Raw genomic sequence first — 17634 nt, forward strand, 5'->3', positions numbered from 1 at the left:
ATTGGCTATGAATACCGGTCTTACTGACTTCTGAAAGTTACAAGTTACATCGTTCAAAGAACTGTTGAAAAACAATTGTTACTATTTCCACAAATGAGACCATGGGTGGTTTCTGAGGAGCACTGGACAGGACTGCAGGCCCACAGGTTAAAAACAAGTCAAAAGAGCCAAGGAGCCAGGCAGTGGTGGTGCACGCCTTTAATCCCAGCACTCGGGAGGCAGAGGCAGGCGGATTTCTGAGTTCAAGACCAGCCTGGACTACAGAGTGAGGTCCAGGACAGCCAGGGCTACACAGAGAAACCCTGTCTTGAAAAACCAAACCAAAACAAAACAAACAACAACAACAACAAAAAAGATGTGTTTTGACTGTGAATGAGCTTCCTACTCTTGTTGGTTAGATTCTCAAAAAAGAAAACAAAACAAAACAAAACCCCAAAATTACAGGTTCACAGATGAGGAAGGAGGAAGGCTGAGAGATTTCACTCAGCAGACCATCTTGCAGGTCAGACTGAAGCCAAGTAGGTTTTTGGTTGTTGTTGTTGTTATTTTTTTAATTATTTCATTTTATTTTAGTGTTTCTTTTTAGTTTTTGGAGACAGGGTCTCTTTGTGTAGCTCTGGCTGTCCTGGAATTTACAGACCAAGCTGGCCTTGAACTCACAGAGATCGGATTGCCTCAGAGTTCTGGATTAAAGGTGGGTGCTGCCACCACCCAGATAGGACTGCTTAATTATGCATTCCTCTTCCCTTCTATTTAAACCTAAACTTCCTGTCTGTGGCCCAAAGATGGAGTGGGTGGGTGATAGTTAATACTGATGGACAACTTGGTAGGCTCTTTAATGGCCTGGAAGACAAGCCTCTATGAATGCCTGGATAACTGAAGAGAGAAACCCCAGCTTCCCTGTCTGTGAGTGGCACTATCCCCACGGGCTGGGGTCCCAGACTTCATAAAATGGAGAAAGTGAGCTGAGCACAGACTTACCTTTCTACCAGGCCCTCCCCGTCAGCGGCTCCTGAACTTAATTAAGGAACAGCATTGGTGGAGGGGTTCTCTAACAGGTCTGAAACGGCAAATGTGGCTGCACCTGTAGGTCTTGCCCACCCACCTTCCTTCTCCCTTGCTAAAGCATTAGATTACATTTCTGAAGCTAGCCACCAAAGTCTGTTCTTTTATTTGACCATTTCCCCATGCTTGACTAAACCGCCAAGGTCCTGCTGCAATCAAAATTCATTATTTGACTACACTGGCTAACATGTTCAATCAGGATTTACCATCTTAACACAGACTTCTCTTTCTCTCTCTCTCCTTTTAAAAACCAGGCCTGCAGAAACACCCGTTGCTGTCTTGTCTGACCCAAAGGCAACCTCCATCTCATCCCCACCCGGAAGACACGATGGCCCCTCCAGAGTAATCAATCTCCGTTGTGCTGAGAATCTGGTGTCTGGATGTGTTCTGTGCTGACTCCGAGGCCCCCTTACCCTCACTGGGGATGAGGAGAAGGAAGGAAATTTAAACATAGTTGTTAGGACCTAAAAATTCTTGTTGTTATTATTCTTTCCCTGAGGCTTAGAGCTCTCAGAAAAGTGAGGGAAAGGTGGAAGGGAGGCAAAATTAATTGTGAAGATTTGAGATAAGCTCCTGTCTTTACCTCAGAAATAAAATTCCCCTTTGCCAGCCAGTGAACAGCCACTGCTTCTGGCTGGGTTCCATTTCATTCATCTCTAAACTGCGCTGTCAAAATGCCACGCTGAGGAAGTGAAGCCTGGGGCACACTGCAACCAAGGCACTTTTATTTTAAGGTGGTTATTTTATTTAAGATGGTGGGCGTTTGTAGTGATGCAGGTTTCTGGAGGCTGGGGCGGGAAGGTCAAGGTCACCTTAGGCTATTTTCGTAGAGACCTCCATCTCAACCAAACAGCAAAACAGGATGTTGGGACTTAACTGAAGTGCTCGCCTAGCATGCACAAAACTCTGGGTTAGAGCTCCCTGCCCCAACACCATAGGTCAAGATCCCTTTGGAGGGGTCGAATGACCCTTTCACAAGGGTTGCCTATGACCATCAGAAAAAACAGATAATTCTATTACGATTCTTAACAGTAGCAAGATTACAGGTATGAAGTAGCAACAAAAAATAATTTCATGGTTGGGGGGTCACCACAACCACAACATGAGGAACTGTATTAAAGGATCCAAGTGATAGGAAGGTTTAGAACCATTGACATGCTCTAGCCAGGCATGATGTGTCATGTTTTTAACTCCGCACTTTGAGGCAGAAGGATCAGAAGTTAAGGGCCTTCCTTCACCCCAGTTGGAAGCAGGCTAGGGAAACACAAGACCATGTAGTGGTAAAATGTTACAACACCTATTGTTTAGCCTGTGTTTCCCTAGCTTGACTCTAAGCCTTGTGAAAACAGAGACAAGGAGCTCTGGTTTCCCTGTGGAACAAGATCCATGGGGCTTCCTTGGCCACAGCAGAATGTTCATCCAGCTAGTCGGGATCTGGGGCCTTGAGCAAGCTTCCTGGCTTCTTCCTAAGGAAGTTAAGGCCATGTACACCTTTTTCTAAGTCCACCGCAGAGAAGCTGCTAAGGTAGCAGGACACTCCCACCTACCCCATTGACCTCAAGTCTCTGGCTATGTGGGTGAAGATGGCAGAGGCTAAAATGGCTTTCTGGGATCTTTGAGACAGCTCAAATCACCAGGTGAAATCACCAATCCTTCACTGCATCTGTACTTTTTGATGTCAGAAGGTCACCTATGTATACACCAAGCTTCCTTTGAAATAGGTCGCACATTCTGGAGAGAAGGAGCCTTAGGGCGCTGTTTAATCTGGGTGCCTCTCAAGTTGGCGTTAAACCCAAGTATAGGGCTAGGGATACAGTTCCATTTGTAAAGTGCCTGCCTAGGATGTATGAGGCTCTGGGTTCCATCCACAGAACCGTATAAACCAGGCGCACTCCTATAATAGCAGCACTCGGGAAGTAGATGCAGGAAGTTCGGAAGTTCAAGGTAATCCTTGGCTACATAGCAAGTTTGAGGCCAGCCTGGGCTACATGAGATTCTGTCTCAAAAAAAAAAAAAAAAAAAAAAAAAAAAAGCTTCGGAGCTGCAGTTTGCCCACGGAACTTGTAGTTCTTATGTACACATCAACTACGTGTACCATTAGACAGAGTTCTAACCTCCTTGGATCAAGACTATTCTATGAATCCAGGTCTTCTTGGTAATTTTACATACTAGAGGTTTTCTGATAAAGCCAGCCAGGGTCCCGGAAGATAAAAACAGGGCAGTTTCTGTTGACATTTCTATATTAGTTTGTAACTTTCCCCTGTCCAAATAAATAAATAAACTCAGAGAACACAACATAAATTGTGGGACTTGATCCAGGAGGGCTTGCCAGTGGTGGCTTCCAAACACAGAAGCCACAGAGGCCACAACAGCTCAAAGTGGGGTTCATTCCGTGTGCACTAGCTAGCAGTATGTCTCAAGCCGGTGAAGCAGAAAACACTCATGCAACAAGCTACAAGAAAGCAATTTATTTTCCACAAATAAAGCCCACAGGACAACAGAAGCCTAGATCGCATTGTGAGCTAGTCAGCCAGAGAGCAAGCCAGGCAGTGGTGGCGTGCGCCTTTGATCCCAGCACTTGGGAGGCAGAGGCAGGTGGATTTCTGAGTTTGAGGCCAGCCTGGTCTACAGAGTAAGCTCAAGATCAGCCAGGGCTACACAGAGAAACCCTGTCTCGAAAAAAATTTTAAAAAAGGACCAGAGAGCAAGCCGCCTGGGGCAAGAAGTAACAGTGTATGCACCAGCTATATCACAGATGTATGTGGTCCCCAAAGGCAGCCTTCAGGTCTACGGCAGCCTTCAGGTCTTTACCTAGGGGATCATAAGTCACTGACTTATAGTGTAAAAGGGCATTGGGTTCTTAGGGAAGACTTAGATGAAATTCAAATAGCCTGTATGGAGGTCAGACAACAACACTGGATGTCATTTCTCAAGTATATCTAGTGTAACATAGGGCCTTTCACTGGCCTAGAACTCACCACGTAAAGCAGGTTAGATGGCCATGGAACCCAACACCTCAACCTGTCTCTACTTCTAGAGCACAAGGATTATAAGCAATCACCACCACACCCAGTACTTTTTGCATGGGTTCTGGCAATCAAACTCAGGTGCGCATGTGCGTAAGGCAAGCACTTATCGACTGAGACATCTCTGCTGGTGTGTGTGTGTGCTGAGTTACTTTACATTAAAAAAAAATCATTAAATGAATTTTGGCTTGAGGTTAAGACAAAAGTTCCAATTGTTTCTTTTTCTTTTTTTTCCCAACTGTTTCAAAAACGGACACAAACATTTCTGCAAAACAACCTTCTCCACATGTTAACTATTTTACTTAGTATTCGTTCTGGTGTACTATGTACATGTCTGTATGTATGTGTGCACGTGTGTACACAAATGCACATGGAGGCCAGAGGTCAACATCAGTTGTTTTTCTAAATCACTATCCACTTTTTAAAAACTTAGTTATTTTGGGGACGGGAGGGGGCGTGTCCGTGGCTGAGAAGTCCTTCTCTTCTTCCATCCAGTCGGACTCGATCTAACTCGAGTCGCCTACACATATACACACAAAATAAGTAAAAAATTTTTAAAAATTAAAGTTAAACGTCACTCCGGGGCACTAAGCAAGACCCTATCTTGAAACTAAAACGAAAAGGGCTGCAGATATAACTCAATGATAGTGTTTTACCTAGCAAAGGTGAGGCCCTGTGTCCATGTTCAGAACTGAAAGGGGGAAAAAGAAATAAGGAGATTTTTTTCCACCCCCACCCCCCAAGGAATCAAGCATCTGGGTCAGACACCAGAAAAAACTGCAGCCCAGCAGACCTCACGTCGATAATACTAGCATCTTAACTGAGCTAGGACAGCCAGAGTTCGAGTCTAATTTGGGTCACAGTAACATCCTGTATTTAAAAAAGGAAAAGGAAAGGGAAAGGGAACGGGAAAAGGAAAAGGAAAAAGAAAAGAATCTGCTCCCCAGAAGGAAACAACCCGCCGCGCTGTCTCCTAGCTGGAGTCTCTCCACCACTGAAGCCCGTAGCCACTGAAAGCCCGCTACTCCGAATATTTAGGGCTCACAAGTCTTGGAAACGTCCTCAGCCAGACGGCAAGGGCTAGGCTTCCTAGTGATCTAAAAATCGGGCTGTTAGAAAGGAGCAAACTGTCTCACTAGGACGGCAAAGACGCGTTCCCAACAAGATCCCCACTTTGCCTCTACACCTGACGGCCGCCCTCCAACGATAGTAGAAGTTGGCGCGCGGCCACCAACCGCGCTTTCGCCACATCCTAGGAGGCCTCCAAAAAAGGGCAGAAATAAATTTCTTTCCATAAACACAACTTACCATCGCAAAATCAAGTTGGACAACGAAAATTAACGTCTACTTAATTTTTTAGTGGCTCAAACAACTTGCGGACGTGGCGAATCTACCACTCTCACCTCCGGAAAGAGCGGGCTTCCTACCGGAAGTTGCGTCTCCTCCATTTTGTGGCTCGCTATGGCGGCTGTGTTGAAGTTGCGAAGAGGATGCGGCGCCTGTGACTGAGTGGGTAGGCCAGGCGAGGCATCGGGGACGTTGTTCGGCCCAGCAGTAGACCGTCCCGGACGTCGGGGACGCTGTCATGTACGGTGCCGGCGGGGGCCGTGCCAAGCCGGAGAGGAAAGGCGGAGTGAAGGAGGAGGCCGGGCCCGGCGGCACCGGCACTGGGGGCAACCGGGTGGAGCTTCTGGTTTTCGGCTATGCCTGCAAGTTGTTCCGCGACGACGAGCGGGCTTTGGCCCAGGAACAGGGACAGCATCTCATCCCCTGGATGGGGGACCCCAAGATCCTCATCGACAGGTCGGTTCCTCCCCCCACCCCGTCGACCCTCCCCTCCCTCGCCCGCTTGATTTCGCCTGATGTTGACTTGATGGCCGGGACCGAAAAAGGGGGTTTTGCGGAGCCCGGGGACTCGGGGGGCCTCCCTGCCCCCCACGTTCCCCGGCGTCCGGGGGGAGGGGACGGTGAAACCGGCCCTAAGGCTCCGGCCAGAGCTGGCGCCTCCCCGTCGCCGGAGGGATCGACTCTGCTCCCGCAACCCCTCGAGCCCGGGCTGCCGCTGGCGACTCAGCGCGGGTGGAAGCTGCCCGGGGCCCGTCCGCCCGCGCCGTGGGGCGGGTGCCGCTGTCCCTCCGCTGGCTGTGCGGGGAGGGAGCCCGGGAGTGCGCTTTTGTTCCTCCGAAGCGCCGCACGCCGAGGCCCGTGGGTAGAAGCTTCTTTTGGACCCCCCAACCCCGTGAGGTAGCCTGAACCGTCTCTGGCCGGCTTGACTTTTGGCGTCCGGGCGAGCCCTTCCCCGCGGTTATTGCGACCATTTGCCCAACCGCGGTAGTGGGTGAAGTTGCTGTCTTGTTGGAAGCCGGTCGACCCGTGCGGACCTTGCTCTTAGGGGGTAGCGTTCTTAGAGCTGGTTTCACTGTTTTCTAAAGCCAAAGGGTGGAGCTGGGTTTATACCTTTGTGTTTGTTCTTTTCAAATCACACCCACTGAAGGGTGCCTGGAGTTGAGGGTAAAGGGGTGGGAACGTGGATTTCTGATGGTGTTTGATTTGAAAAGGATGGCATTACATGATTGGGTGTTTTGCTCCCCACCTCTCTCCTCATTTTTTCCATCTCTCTTTCTCCACCATCCCGGGTTTGGGTATTTGTCCTTCCGTTGGGCGATATTGCTTCTGGGGCCAGGACTAACTGTGAGCAACCATTAAGCTGTGGCGTGGTTTTCTCCAAGTGAAATAAACCCATCGTTTGAGACAAGTAAAACTGGATGCTGCAAAGACTTGGAACTTGCATGACTGTAGGGATTACCTGTGAGCTGGCCAGAACGGACACGGTTAATGACCAGTAGGCCTTTCCGATCCCTTACGTCTCCATTTGGGGAGAGATCTAGGAAGAAAGGACTTGTGAAGGGAGTGTTGTCTATCAGATCGGCTCTGGATCTGATGGTCCACTCTGCTGGAAGGTGCTATGCCTTTGAACCTCGCTCGGTTGATAGCCAGTGATGCTGCTTCCCAGGCACTCGTGGGGATGTGTACTGTCAAAAGTTGGGCAAATGCTGAAACCTCTACTCCGTATGCAGTTTCCATATCATTCTCTGCATGATATGAGTTAGACCTCCCAAAACCGGTGGGGAGCAAACACCACACATGTATATGTGTAATATTTGAAAATAATACATTTGTAAGTTAAGGAGGTTTACATCAAAGTTAAGCAGATTTTGATAATAAAATGAAACCGTTGGGGTTCCCAGGAAATTTTGGCCTTTTTCCTGTGGTGTATGTTTTCCTTCCTTAATTTGGTCTCCATCACAAAAGTCAACATTAATATATCATGCCAACTTTGGTTTGTCACTCCGCATTCACCTATGCAACCTAAATTTGAGATTTAAATTGTTGTCTGGCAGCTGTACAGTGACAGCATCTCCATTGAGTCTTATGTTCAAACATAGCAGAAGTGTTCCTTATTCCTAAGTTGGTAAAGTACCCATTGGTCTGCAACGATATGTCTTCATCCTGGGACTTAAAGTTAAAGGGACATACTGATGCTGCGCCTTCCGATGGTTTTGCCGTGTTTGCAGTGAACCTCCTTAAACTGCATGTATATGTCACTGTTCCTTTGTATGTGTGTCTCTCTACCACATAACCCAGCACTTCTCTCCTCAGCCAAGTGGCTAGGGGCAAGCCTAGCCAAGATTTTACCTCCAATGGACGCAAGTTTCTTTGGTGAAGATCTCTCCTGAGAGTTCGGGACTAGCAGGAAGAAGCGAGGAAATTTCGCCCGTTTGGTTCTGTCGGATAGGTATTTATGGACTCGGTCTGTGTGAATGTAAGCTGTAATATTTAACTACTGAGAACAGATACTTTTTTGCAAGTGGCATTGAATGGTTGACCAAAGCATACATGGTAAGAACTGCTAGCAAGGGGGATACGTTTTCTGCTCTAAAGGATTGTCTGCCTTTAGCTCTAAGTTCTGTTGTGCTGTAGAGAGGTGCTTAGATTTTGTTATGATTACTCCAGTTTAAAAGTAGGTGAGAGATGACTAGTCATGTTAAGTATAAATCTGAAGCTTTGCATTTGTTTTAATATTTTTATTTCATTAGTTTAATTGGTAAGTATGTGCATAGAGTGTCACACACAACCAGCATGGGTGTAGACTTCCCTCCAGTGACCAGCCTGTTCACATTACAGATACGACGGGCGTGGTCACCTGCATGACCTCTCTGCGTACGATGCTGAGTACGCCACGTGGAACCGAGACTACCAGCTGTCTGAAGAGGAGGCTCGGGTAGAGGCGCTGTGTGATGAAGAGAGGTATTTAGCCTTGCATACGGACTTGCTTGAGGAGGAGGCAAGGCAAGGTACTGCTCAAGAAAGACTTACTTCAGCCACACCTTTTTAAAATTTTAAGTATTTAAAAAGTTAGTCCCGTTCATTTTTATACTCACTCTTTCTGATATTATCTTGACAGTACCCAGTGGATTGGAAAGCAGGAGTCTTTGCGTTCTGAGAGGACCTCAGGACAGTTTATATGTAGAGCCACAGAGACTTTTCCCAGCCTTTCAGGGCAGACTGGGATTTGAAAAAACAAAAAACAAAAACAAAACTCTTTAACTGTTCTTCTTTAACAGTATTGTATGAATTCAAGTCGATGTTCTTGTCTTTGCCTTAGTGATCTTTAATACAGTTCTTAATCCCAAAGTTTCCTCAGCAGGAAGAAATTTCCCATAAAAGACGTGTATTCTTCTATCTGTGGGTAAACACGTACTGGCAAAAACTACATGCTGATAGATACCAAGTGTCGTTTCCAGAAACATTTTCTCCTCAAAAAAAAAAAAAAAAAAAAAAAATTGAAAAAGTGTATTGTATGGTTCACTGATAGATGCACTCTAGAAATGTATGATAAAGTTTTTCTCAGTAAACTTCCATTTTTGTTAATAAGATTCTCATTTTTATTCAAGAGGAAGAATACAAAAGATTGAGTGAAGCGCTGGCGGAGGATGGGAACTACAGTGCCGTAGGGTTCACTTACGGCAGTGACTATTATGACCCATCAGAGCCCACGGAAGAGGAGGAGCCTTCGAAGCAGAGAGGTGAGGGGAAGGAAGGCCTGTCCCCGGTGGGCAGTGACCACAGCACCACCGTCTGGGACACTAGTGAGGGCCCCCTTTTTTTTTTTCTCGTCTTTTTCGAGACAGGGTTTCTCTGTGCAGTCCTGGAATTCACTCTGTAGACCAGGCTGGCCTCAAACTCAGAAACCCACCTGCCTCTGCCTCCCAAGTGCTGGGATTAAAGACGTGTGCCACCACTGCCTGGGTTGGCTGCCTCCTTTTCTTGTTGGAGCAAAGCTAGAGGCTAGGCGCTGAGCTGTGAGTAGAGTGGAGAGACAGGGCCTCTGAGGCTAGGCGCTGAGCTGTGAGTAGAGTGGAGAGACAGGACCTCTGATTTTGATTAGTTGCCGGACCCAGTGGCTTCTCGCCTGCTCCTTTAGGGTGAATCTCACTGAGTTCCCCATCATGGGATCCTGCTTCTGCACTGAACACACATTCTTCCTGTCTTAGTCATCGTGTCTCGACCAAGGCAGCTCTTAGAAGAGAAAGCAGTGAGCTGGGGAGAGCTTACAACGTCAGAGGCTTTTAGTTCATTATCATCATGATGGGGAACATGTCGGCATGCAGACAGATGGGGCAATGGCTGAGAAGGACTTCTTAGGCAGAGAGAGAGAGACTGGGCTAGGCATGGGCTTTTGCAACTTCATATCCCACCACCGGTGACACTCTTCTTCCACCAAGACCATGGCTGATAATCCTTGTAATTCTTTGAAACATTATAGGGGTGACTTTAAGCCTCTTTCTGGTGACTAAGCATTCAGATACATGCGCCTATGGAGGCCATTCTTATTCTGACCACCACACTTCCATAGTGTCAGGGTCCATTCTGGGGACATCTGCATGGCAGTTTTGCCTAGCAGTTGTTAATATTCCTTTGTCTCCTATGAATCTCTTCTGCATATCCTGTTTCCAGCAGAAGCATCCAGTGGAAAGACACCTAAGGGGCTTATTGACACTAAAGAAAAGACAAGACTGTTGGTATAACATTGAAGTTTGAAGTCAGTGTCCTCCCTAGGCTAATGTGGCACCTTTGGAAAACAGTGCTGCCAAAAAACTCCAAGCACTTAGAGTGTAAGCAGAGTCCTTCTGTGTGCTCTGAGGTCATCATTGTCACATTAGTGGTTCTCAGTGATGTGAACTTCAGAACCCACGCAGTGACTCCCACAAGTTGTTCTCTGACCTCCACACATGTACAGCCACATACAAAAGATCGTAATTTTAAAAGTAAATAAATTGGTAAAGATGCAGTTGGCTATTGAGGTGGATTAGTACCTTAGAATTCAGAAAAGATATAGCAGAAAATGTTAAATGGACAACAATAAAAAAGATTTTAAAATGTGTCTTGATTACTCTTTTTAAAAGAGAGTGGTTTGCTTGGGTAGAGATGATTTGATTGTTTTATAGTTTGGTGATCAGGATTGACTTTTGGGGGACTTTGGCTATTACCTCTGTTACTATCTGGGACCCACAGAAATAGTTGGAGGTGGTTTTGACACCAGTTTAATGCATCTGTCTTAAACAAGGGCTTGGGAGAGGCAGATATAGCTCAGAGGTAGAGAAGAGCTGGGCTGTATCCCCAGCATGCTAAGAAAATTACCCAGTCAACACAGAGCAGACTGAGATACTATGTGTATAGTAACGTCAGAGGACTTTACTGACTTTAAGGTCACTCGTCAGGGGTCTATGGAAGTTGGTAGAAGCATTAAATGCACATCCATGAGGAGCCAGGTAAAACTGGAAAGTGACAACAGGTGCAGCTATGGGAGGTGGGAGGTAGAGTAAGAGTCCCTGTTCAGTAGCCTGAAGACTGCAGAAACAACAGAGAGCTTCTGTCTCAAGTGGAAGGCAAGAGCTAACACCCAAGCTTGTCCCCTGATGTTCCCATATGCGCTGTGGCAAGCCCGTGCTCACATTTAGACACACAATTACTGAGTGTCTGCTAAGCTGAAAGCATTGTGCTCTGGGGGAGGTGGCCATGTGAAGTTAGCTCCCTTACACCAGGGAAGTGAGCTGGGCTTCACTAAAGCACAGAGACAGATGTAAGAGAAGCCTATGCCCAGAATCCTGACCTAGGCTGGAGTTCAGATTTCCTCCTGCCCCAGAAACATGCTCCTGTTGTTGCATCTCCCCCACCTCTTTGGGATCCGTGAATGGTGCTCTTCAAAGGGTGGATCAGGAAGCTGGAAGAAGGGATTTCTAGAAGGAGTAGTGCGCCAGTAGAAAGTCAGGAAAAGCCCACACTATCTTTGCTTGCTGTTGGTCATCATACTGAAGGGTTTTTTTTTTTGTTGTTGTTGTTGTTGTTTTTTTTGTAACAGAAAAAAATGAGGCTGAAAACTTGGAAGAAAATGAAGAGCCTTTCATCGCCCCTTTAGGATTAAGCGTCCCGTCTGATGTGGAGCTGGTATGTGTGCCTCTCCACTGGCCTTATTTATTGCTATTCACTGTGGTGCATGAGAGTGTGGAGTAAAACGCAGCCAGCCGCTGTTTAGATGCTCTGTGCTGCAAGATCATTTGTGAGTTGTATGTAAAAGACCATAGCCCACTTACCTCTAAAGAAAAATGGACGTTAGGTGTGGGGTTGTGCGGCTGTTGTCTTAGGGCTTGGGAGGCTAAGGCAGGAGGATTGCAAGTCCCAAGCTAGCCCGAGTGCTTCAGGCTGGGACCCTGTCTCCGAAAACGAGGAGGAAGGCTGGAGAGATGGCTCAGATTGCTTTCTGACCCTGGTTCAGTTCCAGATGAACTCATGAGTTCAGGGACCCCATGCACTCAATCCTCTTCAAGCCCCTGCACACACAGTACAGATAACTTCATGAAGGCACACATGCATACACATAATACTTTTAAAGAATGCATGTTTTAGAACAAGAAAAGGAAGGGCAAGGGAAGAAGAGAAGGGAAGGCAGCAGCTAGCGCATCAGAGAGTTGTGTGGAGTCTGTGTGGAGTTCGGTGGGGATCTCTAGGGTCCAGCTAAGATGCTGCCATTTACATACCGATGTGGAAACGGTTGTGCTGGGGCAGTCTTGTGGTCAGCAAAGTTCTGGCTTTGTCTACTGTGAGCTGTAGAGGCACTTGCTCTTTACCGCACATTCACTGGACTCTTGGGTCCATGTGACGTGTCCTGGCTGCCCTCCCATGGATGAGGAAAGCAGAGAGAGGGCTCTGAATGCACCTGCCTGTCTCTGTTGAGGCTCCAGTTTGGTGTTTCATCTGATAAGCTGTTTCACCAGTCCCCTTTTAAATTAGGTTTGAAACTGAGCCTCCTGTAACCCAGGCTGGCCTCAGGCTGAGTGTGTAGCTAAGATGGGCCTTGAACTCCTGATCCTCTCTCCTCCACCCCCACAAGTGCTGCGGTGACAGGCATGTGCCTCCAGTCCATTGTTTATAAGTCATGTTTGGAAAGGGTTCCTGAGGGTCCGTGTCAGGAAAATGTGTCTTCTTTGACATTATTTTCACTCAGTAGCAAGTGTTGAAGCTATAACTGTTGGAGGTTTTGTGCTTGGCAGTGTAAATCGTCAGGTGGACAGGAGACACCATGACCGACCCACAGTCCCCCCGACACTCCCCACCCTGGTGTGGCCACCCTCAGTCAGCATGGACTTGAGGCTCTTGCTCTTTTCCTGAGTCCTGGGAGGGAAGGTGGTGCCTTGCCCTCCTTTGGATGTCTTAGAAATCCGGGTAGAAATTTCTGTGCTTAGTGATAGGTTTGTTTCCCTGTTTCCTTCTTGTAACTCTTTTGCTTTGGTGAGAGCTGAAAATGTTTTCCTGAGGAGTTAATATCCTAAGTTTTACAGTGACACATATTTTTTTTTTAAGATTCATTTTAAATTATACATGTCTGTGGGGATTTGTGCACATGAGTGCAGGTTCCCTCAGAAGCCAGAAGAAGCTGTGAAATTCCCTAGAACTGGAGTTGTCTAATGCGGATGGGTGTTGGAGATCAAGCCTGGCTCCCTGGAGGAGCAGAAAGAGTTCTTTCTTAATCAATAAGCCATCTTTCCATTCCATATTCTGATATGTACTGCGTCTGCAGTTCCAAAGCAAACTATTCTACATTAGAGGCCCATTGAAGTTGAGCCTAAAGAACCATTTGCTATATTATCTATATTTTATACTAAACACATTTATTTACGATTAACTGTGTATTCAGGTATTTAAGGAGGCCAGAATGAAAGAGTTACAGGCAAATGTGAGCCTGAAGGTGCTGGGACTCGAACTTGGATCTTCTTCAAGAACAATATGTGCTCTTGATGCTGAGCCATTTCTCCTGCCTTTGACCTATCTTTTGAGACAGGTTCAATCATATCTTATGTTGGCCTCACACTTGGGGTCTTCTTTTATCTCTCAAATGTGAGGTGGGGTGTGGGTATGTGTACATAATGTACTTCTACAAGTAGAGACTATAGGTCACCCTCAGTTCAGAAACCATTCATGATATTTTGAGACAGTGTCTCTCACTGAGACCTGAGCTCAGGTCTTGGGCTAGATTGGTTAGCCACAAACCCTAGGATTGGTTCTTTGTCCTCTGCCTTCCCAGTGCATCATTTCTACCACATGCCACTGTGCTTAGCATTTCACATGAGTGCTGGGGCTTGAACTCAGGTCCTCATGCTTGTGCAACAAACTTGTTATCGACTGAGCCTTCTCCTCAGCCCTTTTGTTTTTGACACAAAAGATTTTTTTAAATGTCTATTCAAATATAAAAACAAAGGTACTGTCTTAGGGTTTTACTGCTGTGAATAGACACCATGACCAAGGCAACATGATAAAGGACACCATGGTATGATAAGGACATTTAATTGGGACTGGCTTACAGGTTTAGAGATTCAGTCCATTGTCATCAAGGTGGGAACATGGCAGCATCTAAGCAGGCATGGTGCAGGAGGAGCTGAGAGTTCTACATCTTCATCTGAAGGCAGATAGGAGAAGACTGGCTTCTAGGCAGCTAGGATGAGGGTCCTAAAGCCCACGGCCACTGTGACATACCTACTCAAGTAATGCCTTACCTATTCCAACAGGGCCACACCTCCTGATAGTGCCAGTCCCTGGCCAAGCTTATACAAGCCATCACAGGTACAATAGAAAGTTGATGGCTTAGTTCCTGTTGCTGTATACAAGGCAAACTTCACTAAGCTGTTTAATAGTTACCTTGTACCCACAGACAGTTAAGGGAGCCTTGTTCCATTCCCACAGTTCTCCAGAGTCATGGTTTGAGAGGTCCCTGAATACAGTGCATGTGGCTCATGAAAGAAGAGCCGGCTTGAGTCCTTGGCTGTCTCCTTTCCCTCCCCCCCCACCCCCCATCAGTCTCTCCGTTTTTAGGTGTGGCTTTGGGCCTTCATTGTGTAGATGGTAAAAGGTAAAACTGTAGCTGGTTGAACTAAGTGGACTGAATACAGCCTTTGTGGTGGCGATGGAGAACCTGAGAGGGCAGTATTGGTAGTAGCAGTTCTGGATGGTGGCCTGCTTACATGGATGAATGTTACTGTGGCAGCTGAGATGGGAGACCTAGACCTGGAAGGCTGGGTTAGAGTTGGGTAAGAAGGCATGTGCTCTTGGAGCTCTTGGTTTACATGAGCCGTTGGGTAGAACCTAGTGACCACAAGGTACCTGCTTCCTGCTGTTTCCCTCCCAGCTTTTGTGCCTGCATGACTGACTCCAGCCCCTGATCCATGCCTGTGAGCCTGTAGACCCAGGCCTCTTCAGATGATCTGACCTGACTTTGGATTTAGGGGGTGGGGTAGTGGTTTTTTGTTTGTTTGAGGTTTGGGTTTGGGTTTGGTTTTCTCTGCAGCTCTGGCTGTCCTGGAACTCACTCTGTTGACCAGGCTGGCCTCAAACTCTCAGCTGAGTGCTGGGATTAAAGGTGTGCCCCACCAGTCCTGACTTTTTTTTTTAATGGTAACTTTATGGATGTGTTTTTCTGCTCCAAAGGAAAAAAAAATCAGAAACCTGGTTTTTTTTCTCCAAATATGTATTTATATATATCATGTGTCCTGACATGGTATAGTTACTTATCTCTTTCCCAGGTATCTAAAACCCCGTGTCCTTCCCTGAGTCCCACACATGAGCTAGCCACCTGTTCCAGCTGGCAGTGTTGTCCTATGGAACCTTGTAAGGCGAAGTGCGGAGTCCTTTGTTCAGCCTCTCCTATTCGCTCCCTCCTCAAGTCCCAAGACACTAGAAATGGCAGATGTGGGTGACAGCACCTAGTGTTGAGCTATGAATGATGTCTTCTTGGTGCTCATAGACTCGTGGGCTTCCTTGTGGTAGCATTGCATTTTACTAGGTTCTGCAACTCACCACTGGTCAGGCTTAGGGGCCCAGAAATTCTGCTGCTTAGCAGGCCTATTAGAACATGTTTCTGGAAGAACACACTGGACAGTGGGAAAGGAGAGAGAGGCTTATTTGGTGTTGTAGTCTTTCATGGGACAGTAAGCTCTTATGTGGACATGCTGTGCGTGCCCCAGGCCTGTGCCAGTGTGTTTGTGCTTGCTTGCATTCCTATCTGCAAATCCCAGTCATGTGACATAGAAGAAACCCTGGTCTTTCATTACTGTTGTCCATTTATCTGTGAAGAAGAAGGGCTCCTCATCTCCTACCTGTGGGTGCTGCTCTGACACCAGGTCTTGTGTTGGTGTGTGACTCTCCAGGTAATTTCCACATCCTGCCAAAGTTCCGTGTCTCTCCTCTCCTTTGTGCCACAGGGTTCTGAAGCTTGGTTTGGGAGAGCTCATTTCCACTCTCAATTAATGGGAGACAGTCGCCACATTTTCTGCTAGTTCTACTGTGATCTGTGTGTGCTGTGACTGTTCTGGCACTTCTTTGGACCTAGGCGGAAAAGGTTCCTTTCTCACTGGGAAGACTCCCAGACTCCTCCCTATTTATATTTATACCACCTTCCTACTCATCTGTTCCCTCCTCGCCCCTATGCAGGACTTCCCATAGCTCTTGGAAATCAGTCCTTAGCGGCTTCCTGTCCTGTGCCTGGCCCACTGTTTGTTGGTTTGAGTTTTGTGCTTGTTTGCAGGTGGAGGGGAGTTGGTTGGTTGGTTGGTTGGTTGGGCTTGTATGTGATTATTTAGTGCCAGAGTTCAAACCCAGAGCCTTGTGGGTGCTAAGCATGTGTTCTGCCATTAAGTTGTATCCCGGTCCTTATTAGCTATTATTGATGTTGGGTTTTTTTGGGTTTTTTTTTTGTTTGTTTGTTTGTTTTTTGGTGGAGTTGTTGTTTTGTTCTGGTTTTGAGATAGGGCTTTTTTTTTTAAGATTTATTTATTTATCTGTAAGTACACTGTAGCTATCTTCAGACACACCAGAAGAGGGCGTCAGATCTCATTACGGATGGTTGCGAACCACCATGTGGTTGCTGGGATTTGAACTTCAGACCTTCGGAAGAGCAGTCAGTGCTCTTAACCACTGAGCCATCTCACCAGCCCCGAGATAGGGTTTTAATATATGGTCTTGGCTAGCCTGGAATTTATAGAGCTCTGCCTGCCTCTGCATTCTGAGGGCTGGAATCAAAAGCCACCATGCTAGGCTTTCTAAGTATATTCTTAAAATAGTACTCAGTGCTGGAATGGTAGTGATGGTTTTAAATGAAAGAGAATTTAAGATCTACATAGTAAAGATGCAGAGAATGTTGCCTTAGTCTCTGATCCTGTGATAAAGTACCCTGACAGAGCAACATAAGTGGGAAAGAGATTAATTCATATACACAGATCAAGGTACAGTCTATCCTGGCAGGGAAGGCAAGAGGGAAGGAGCTTGAAGCAGCTGGTCACATTGCATATGTAATCAGGAACAGGGAAGGATGAGTGTATGCTGCTGTTTAGCTCTGTTTCTCTACTTATAATGCAAGATCCAAGCCAGGGTATGGTGCCACCCACAGTGGGCAGGTCTTCCCACCTCTGTTAACGGTAATCAAGACAATCCCCAATAGGCATGCTCAAAGGTCCATCTCTCAGATGATAGTAGATTCTGTCAAGTTGACAGTTAGAATTAACCATTATAAATGGCTTTCTCTAGGAGAAATAGTTTTTCTTATATTTTATTATCCTGTTAGTACATCATGAGGTATGTTCATATGGTATTTTGGGACTGGCAAGGTGGAAGCACTTTCCATCAAACCTGAGTTTTACCCCTGGGTCCCACGTGATAGAAGAGAACTGACTCCTGCAGTTTGTCCTCTGACTTCCAGTAGAATACCCACACACATACAGAAAATAAATAAAAGTATGAAGAAAAAACCAAAAACAAAACCAGAAACTAAGATGCTTTGTTTTTGTGCAGTTATTGGTGCTGTGTTTGAGCTACTGTAGCCACTGCATCATCATAGTAGCTACTTTTAAGACACTGATGCCAGTGAGTTGACCTGGTCCACCAAGAGCCTGTGTGGTGCAATCCTGTCTGCCTCTGTAGGGCATGTTGAAGTGAT

At 46.5% G+C, this 17634-nt stretch overlaps 1 protein-coding gene across 8 annotated transcripts in view; it reads left to right on the forward strand.

The window, feature by feature from the left end:
• Window positions 1-5543: 5543 nt before the first annotated feature.
• Window positions 5544-17634, forward strand: part of Sfswap (splicing factor SWAP) — a 71751-nt gene continuing 59660 nt past the window's right edge. For 4 of the 8 annotated variants that reach the window (XM_021163135.3, XM_021163130.2, XM_029477215.2 and 1 more), the window contains exons 1-4: window positions 5544-5894; window positions 8277-8446; window positions 9047-9178; window positions 11515-11600. In XM_021163135.3, coding sequence (XP_021018794.1) covers window positions 5677-5894; window positions 8277-8446; window positions 9047-9178; window positions 11515-11600 — 606 coding nt within the window. In that variant the 5' untranslated portion in view covers window positions 5544-5676. Of the gene's footprint in view, window positions 8447-9046; window positions 9179-11514; window positions 11601-17634 lie in introns of all 8 variants that reach the window. The other 4 variants (XM_085837209.1, XM_085837212.1, XM_085837210.1 and 1 more) reach the window with 3 other exon arrangements.

Source organism: Mus caroli, unplaced genomic scaffold, assembly GCF_978045245.1.
Source record: "Mus caroli unplaced genomic scaffold, Mus_caroli_1 scaffold_4, whole genome shotgun sequence".
NCBI classification, from domain to species: domain Eukaryota; kingdom Metazoa; phylum Chordata; class Mammalia; order Rodentia; family Muridae; genus Mus; species Mus caroli.